The sequence below is a fragment of the Myotis lucifugus genome, unplaced genomic scaffold (assembly GCF_000147115.1).
Source record: "Myotis lucifugus unplaced genomic scaffold, Myoluc2.0 scaffold_6, whole genome shotgun sequence".
NCBI lineage: Eukaryota > Metazoa > Chordata > Mammalia > Chiroptera > Vespertilionidae > Myotis > Myotis lucifugus.
In genome coordinates this window covers 14,968,285-14,975,490 of record NW_005871054.1, presented here as the reverse complement: position 1 = coordinate 14,975,490, position 7,206 = coordinate 14,968,285, and the positions used below count along the sequence as shown (strand labels likewise).

General features: G+C 37.3%; 1 protein-coding gene across 3 annotated transcripts in view; it reads left to right on the top strand.

Annotated features, from left to right (window-relative positions):
- PLEKHH2 (pleckstrin homology, MyTH4 and FERM domain containing H2) overlaps window positions 1-7,206 on the top strand; it is a 74,076-nt gene that overhangs the window by 31,286 nt on the left and 35,584 nt on the right. For all 3 annotated transcript variants that reach the window (XR_001345979.2, XR_002827156.1, XM_006083416.3), the window contains exons 10-15: window positions 1,107-1,201; window positions 1,806-1,950; window positions 4,341-4,477; window positions 4,581-4,691; window positions 5,038-5,124; window positions 6,606-6,764. Coding sequence is in view for 1 of the 3 variants with exons in the window: in XM_006083416.3 (XP_006083478.1) it covers window positions 1,107-1,201; window positions 1,806-1,950; window positions 4,341-4,477; window positions 4,581-4,691; window positions 5,038-5,124; window positions 6,606-6,764 (734 nt within the window). In the remaining 2 variants the exon portion in view is untranslated. The remainder of the gene's footprint in view (window positions 1-1,106; window positions 1,202-1,805; window positions 1,951-4,340; window positions 4,478-4,580; window positions 4,692-5,037; window positions 5,125-6,605; window positions 6,765-7,206) is intronic.

Genomic DNA, 7,206 nt, shown 5'->3' with positions numbered 1-7,206 from the left:
ATACTTAACATTAACTGATCTGTACACTTAAAATGGTTAAAATGGTAAATTTTATGTTATACTTTTTTTACTACAATAAAAAATGTTAAAAAATAAAAATATAAAAATAAGTGATTTTGTACTACTGTTTCATTAGCCAAGAAATTTCTGAACGTCTAAATAATAGAATAATAGAGTTATTTAACCTTTCAGAAAATGATTTCTAGGATTGCTGATTTATATTTTAAAATCCAGTATAGGGGCACATGAACATTTCATTCTCATGTAGAGAGTACCTCATTATGTTTTACCTGGAAAAGGCTAAAGCAAAGAAACTGTGGAGTTTCAGCTGTTTAAAGGAAACATATTGGTCTCTATGTTCTCTTTTTCCAGAGTTTAAAACACATTTCTCTCTTTTCCTTCCTTCCTCCTTCCCTTCCTCCCTCCCTCCCTCCCTCCCTCCCTCCCTGTCTCTTTCTTTTATCAAAAATATATTATAAAGGCAACACATGCCAATTATAATAAAATAAAATAAAATCACAAAGAACTGTATGAAAAAAAGAGAGAAATTTTCCTGTGGTTCCTTCTACCTATCCTACCACTAATTCATATCTCAGAGATAATCACTGATATTCTGTTTCTTTCCAACTATCTCATGTTCTTACCATTTAGGAGATTGTATTCTAACCTTTCAACATGAGGTTCACCTGATAAAGGCCTAAGAATGATAATGTTTTAACACCATGTCAGTAATAATCAGAGAATATCTTCATAGGCTACTGCTCACTGAACCAGTCAGCAGGTGTTTGTACTTATTTCTGCCCAGACTGAGCTGGATGGAGATGCCATTGAAATAAAAGCCATGATCCTTGCTCTCAGAGAGCTTACAGTCTAGTTGGGGAACCAGTACACATGAGGAAATAATGAACCATGTAATAGAGTGTGTAATTAAACCTGCAAATGCCATAATTCTTAAAGTAGACTCTATAACCAATAATCATGTGTGTTGATTCAATTTCTCTTTTAATTGGAAATTTTGTTAATTCGCATTCGTAAGAAATAGACCTAGATGCTGGTTAGAAGTTTTTGTGTTGTTTTTTAAAAAATAATTTTGTTTTCTGTTTCAGATTCTGTTGCAATGCTTTCCTATACCACATCAGGACTTTATACATCTCTGATATACAAGAATATGACAACTCCAGTGTATACAACATTGAAGGGGGTAACTCATTATTGTTACTGTTAAACATGTGGATCTCTTCATGACGGATCAAGAAGACTGTTTATTCAAGCTCCATATTTCATTCTTGTCAGTTTCCACAGATTCTCCCTTTATAGGGAGTTTTAGAAATTCACTCTAATATAGCATATAAAGATAAGAAATGAAAGATCTGGAGAAGATATTTCTTCTTATCAGTATTAGAGGTCTGAATCCAATTTTGTTATGTCCCATGTGATACTCCACCCCCTCCATGGTTTACTTAATGGTTCAAAGGAAGTATATTACTAATGATGCAATGAAAACTAATTTAGAAAGATCTTTGTATCACTGCCAGGGCTCCCCTCCCTTGCTTGAAGAACCTTATTAAAATAAGTATCACCAGGTACTCATGGCCTTATGTTTTCAGGAATCTTTTATAAATTGCCAAAATGCCTTGCTAATTAGAATTTGGGACTTAACAACATGACTTTGATAATGGCAAAACATACTCTTTCATTCCTTTAAAAACGTTTATTCCATGGCTGCTTCTGGTAAAACATTCTATAGCTAAAGAGAGAGGTGACTGTAGAGATGGACACGTAGAGGTGGTTCTGCTTTTCTGTAGAAGGCGACCCAGATAAGCAGCAGCCCGTTCCTGGACGAGTCCTCTGGATCAGAGGAAGAAGAGAGTTCCAGATGCAGTTCCCGGACGTCAGAGTCCGACACCCGCAGCCGGAGTGGGCCAGGCAGCCCCAGAGCCATGAAGCGAGGTGAGTGAAAGGCTCGGGCATACAAGGCAACTCCAAACCATTCAAAATGCTAAATGGGACTTTTATCTCTATAATAGGATTTTTTAAAAAGTCAGAGCACTTATTTTAAACCACGGTGACGAGAGAATTAGCCTGGGACAAAGACATTTACGTTTGCGATCCTCTTCGTGTTTCCAGACAAGCCACATAGACTTTTTTGTTTAACCTTTTCTTTCATGTAAAAGAGAAAACACTTTATTATGGGAATAATTTATTTGGATAATTTATGGGATAGATTTATTTCAGCTCAATTTGTTACACTGCTAAATGGCAACAAATACATCTAAAAATCTGGTGATTAATCTGGTAGTAAGATGGAAAACAATAAAAAATTTACTTTAGATATATTTGTGATTTTTAGTGGATTTGGAAGAAATTTTTGGCTTAGGAAGAAGTGACAGAGAGATTTCATCACACTAAATGGTGTCTATATTTACAAAAACCTTCAAGTCACCATGATATGTTTGTTGGTTTTCAAACTGTGTTCCATGGAAACCCCTAGGTATTCCCAAACCCCTCATTTTCAACTGGAGTCGTCAGTTTTCATAGGTTTAGTATTTTGGGCTTCCACTGGTCTCTTTGTGCATACCTTGACTATCTACCCCACCCCCTAGCCCCCAGCTAGATTCAGGTTACATCACACTTTTTTACTCAAAATACTACAAGGACTCATAATGGCTATAAGGTGTCGTTTATGTCCTTCCTCATCTCCTTTTTTCTCTTCCTTCGCTCAGCTCTGGCCACACTGCTGTTCCTGGAACATTCCAGGCCCGCTTTTATTTCAGGACCTTTGCACTGGTTGCTTCCTCTGCTTGGTTTTCTTCACCCAGGTGTCTATATGGCTGACTCCGCTCCTCCTTCAGTGCCTGTGCAGACACTGCCCTCTCAGAGATCTGCGCTGACCACACCATTCAGTTGCACTCCTTTGCCTTCTCCAACTGCTGGACTCTTAAAAATTCCCTTAGTCTGCCCTACATATTATTTTTCCACGGGACTTAATGCGTTTTTTATCTGTCTCCCTCCAACTAGAATCTATGTTCCACGAGGGCAGGAGAGGTTCTGTTTTGTTGTCTGTTCTATCGCTAGCACCTAGGATGGTGCCTAACATACTGGCCCTGGATCTGGGAGCCTGAGCTTTGTTCTCCAGCAGTGCCCATGCCTAGTGATTTGACTTTGGACAAATCCTTTAGTCTCCTTAGAGAATGAGGGGATTAGCTAAGATGATCTTTTAGGTCCTTTATAATAAAGATCTAAATGTCTGTCCTTCCATTAAAAGAAAAAAGACATTACTGTTATCACAACTGTTACTTGTCTTATTCACATAAATAATAATGATATAGTGACATTGCTCTAATGTCCCTTAAATGTTAATAAATATTTTTAATATTGGCTATACAAGTGTAATGAATAATGACCTAAGTCCTTGATTTTATTTAATATATTCAAAATCTCCATTGTAGTGACCCTCCAAATATAACTTGCAATTTGCAAGTCTTTTTCTAAAAAGCCAAGTGAGTTATTGTGAAAATGTTCCCTGAATTTTCTCTTGTAGCCTCTGGCAAATGAAATAGTCTCTTTATGTCTTTAAATCATACTGCTTCTCTTTTTAAAATATTTTTAAAATCTATAAACTAGTAGTATTGGACTTATACAAAAAAATTCTGAAATTGTGGGGTGTTTGTAAATGTGAATTACTTTAAAGGTGATTACAAAAAGTAAATGTGATTGTGCAAATCTTTTTTTTTTTTATATTTTATTGATTTTTTACAGCGAGGAAGGGAGAGAGACAGAGAGTTAGAAACATTGATGAGAGAGAAACATCAATCAGCTGCCTCCTGCACATCTCCCACTGGGGATGTGCCCGCAACCCAGGTACATGCCCTTGGCCGGAATCGAACCTGGGACCCTTCAGTCCGCAGGCCGACGCTCTATCCACTGAGCCAAACCGGCTTCGGCATGTGCAAATCTTAATTAAGATTAAATATTTGGGAAAAAAGTATTAAATATTTGTTTACCTATATATAAAAATGCAAGTGCACATATTTTAATCCTTAATAAAAGATACATTTGTAGACTAATGTATATATTTTATATATGCAAAAATAGCTTTGCTTGTAATCATTTTAAATATTAATGATCCTTTGACTTCCTTAAAGACTTGCATGTTACTTCTTACCCTTTAGTTCTGTTTTCTGCTTTAAAAGTTCTTCATGGCCAAAGGCATGAGACTAAATCTAGCGTAGGAAGGCTTATGATTTAGGAATAGCTGTATCCTTCAGAGAACTCACAGCCAGCATTTGGACCACCCAGTTATTAAATAGTGACTTTGATTTGTTTCTTTATTCATCTAGGTGTGTCTCTGTCTTCTGTGGCTTCTGAAAGTGACTATGCTATCCCTCCAGATGCTTACTCCACAGACACCGAGTGCTCACAGCCGGAGCAGAAGCTCCCTAAAACTTGCTCGTCTTCCAGTGATAATGGGAAAAACGTAAGCACTGCATCGGGTTTTGTTCGTTTTTTAAATTAATAAATCTGCTAGTTGGAGCTTCCAGAGGAAACTGAAATACTTTTTAAAATCTCTTTTTAATTAGGAGCCACTGGAAAAATCTGGCTATTTATTAAAAATGAGTGGTAAAGTCAAGACTTGGAAGCGGAGATGGTTTGTTCTGAAAGGTGGTGAATTACTTTACTACAAATCTCCGGTGAGTGGAAAGCGCTTGCTGTTTGGTTTCAGAGAGAAAGGGAGAGGTGGAGACCGTAAGATCAATGACGAGAGAGAATCATTGATCGGCTGCTTCCTACACGCTCCCTCCTATGGGTCGAGCCCTCAACCCAGCATGTGCCCTGACCAGGAATCAAACCTCAACCTCCTGGTTCATAGGTCAATACCCAACCAGCTGAGCAGTGCTTGCTATTTGGAACTGAATTCCTCAAACTAGAATTCAAACGCCTGATTGATTTTCTTCCGTGATATTATTAATTAAAGCATTTCTTACTATTGCTACTACAGGTAATCACTTTGCTTTTGGTTTTCTTCCTTTCATACAGAGTGATGTAATTAGAAAACCCCACGGCCATATTGAACTTAGTGCATCCTGCAGTATTTTAAGAGGAGATAACAAACAAACAGTCCAGGTACTTTCTTAAAAACTATGTTTTTGTATCATGCAAAACTTAATTCTCAATTATTCAAACTAATAAAGAGGAGATTGGATATTCACTATTTTGTAAAAATTTGCTTTGGGTTCAGTTTGATGACTCAAAATTTATGAAACCAAAATATAAGCTAAGTTTGTGTTGAGTAACTCTCCACTACTTCATTTTCCCTTTATCACTTATACTGTTCTTTCCCTATACTTAGTCTCCCAGCTATTCTCAGCTCTCAAACTGTCTAGCTATTTTAGGGGAGGGTTATCGGATAAATGAAGATGTTAGTAGCTTAATGTATATTAAATTCAGAACTGTTTGTATTTAAATACAGAACCAGAAAGTAACAGTTCTGTGAACTTCAGATGCTGTTGACACCTAAATGGGAAGGATATTGGTGAGCAGTGGGGCTGTATTAGTTCCCACTAAGTCACACCATAGCGGAGCCGCTGACCATTTCACTCACAAATAGGCCAGTCTTGACAGAAACCTGTTACATTTAAGACGTAGGCTGTTGAGATAGTGTGGTATATGTGATTTAAATTCAGACACTTTGAAATGCCTTTAATAATCATTATTATCTTGCTCCTCGAGAGAGTAGACTTCAACATTTATTAGAAAGTTACATTATCAGTGTTTCCAGTGGTTAATACCTGAGAACTGTCCCAAAATGTAGAAAGGAGAATCATGGAAGCTTTGTCTTGGAGCATGACAGATAAAGGTCGTTTGTAAGCTTCCTAAATATCTGGAAAATTTGACGTATGGTTAATTTGAGTCTGAAAAATTGCAAGTTCATAATGTCTGATCACATGTTAGTTCCGAGAACTTATATGCAAGATTTTATTTTATTTATAATTGATTGAATGATTTCAGAGTGAAAGGGAGAGGGAGAGGGAGAGAGAAACATCAGTGATGAGAGAATCATTGATCGGCTGCCTCCTGCACGCCCCCTACTGGGGATTGAGCCTGCAACCCAGGCATGTGCCCTTGATCAGAATTGAACCCAGGACCCTTCAGTCCACAGGCCGACACTCTATCCACTGAGCCAAACCCTAGGGCGATTTTTTTCATTTCTGTAACAACTCCTGGCTTGGTTAAAAATGTGTTATTTTAGTACAATCTCCAGTCATTCTGCTCCTCACTTCACAACCAGGAGCTTATAGCACATTTAAAGGAAAATGTTTTGAGTAAACAAGATAAATCATGACCTAAAATTTTAATACTATGAAAAATTTAAAGTAAACTTCAGTTGGAAAAAAATTTCACTGGATTGTTAATCACTGTAATTCTCACAAAGTGGTTAAAATATGCTAAATTACTTATGGAGTCATTTATTTCCCACCTAGGATTCAAGGTTTAGCATGTTTGTTTCCATGTTAAGTAGCAATGTTTAAAGAATGGACAAGGAATTGCAAATAAGCCTAAATCTTCAGTATTCCCTTTCCTGTCTCTTTCTCATCCCATTCCAGTTGACCACTGAAAAGCACACATACTATCTGACTGCAGATTCTCCCAATATATTGGAGGAATGGATTAAGGTGTTACAGAATGTTCTTCGAGTACAAGCTGCCAACCCGCTTTCCCTGCAGCCTGAGGGCAAACCAACGGTGAAGGGCCTGCTCACGAAGGTAGGAGGCCTCTGTGTGCCTGGCAGGGTCCCACTGATCGGGAATAGTGGGTGTCAGAGAAAATACATTGAATATTTATGTTATCTTGGGGTGGAGAAGGGTATTTTAAATAGAATGCCAAAGACAAAACCATAAAGAGGAAAAATGACAAACTTGACTACTATACATAAAAATCTAAATGTTCTTACTCTCGAAAATTCTCTAGGCAGAATTTTTGAAAAGGTATTTGAAATGGCTGAAAAAAAAAGCCTTTTCTAATCAGTAAGTAAAGGAGACCAATGGGGGAAGGAGCAAAGGACACAAAGGGAAAGAAGCAGAGCTGGGAGAGGTCAGATGAAATACACATGTTCCATAAGCATGTGGAAAGACATTTTACTCTCGCTAATAATGTTCTTTAAAAAGCACAACTTGAAATCATAGATATTTTTAAAACTCTGGTCAA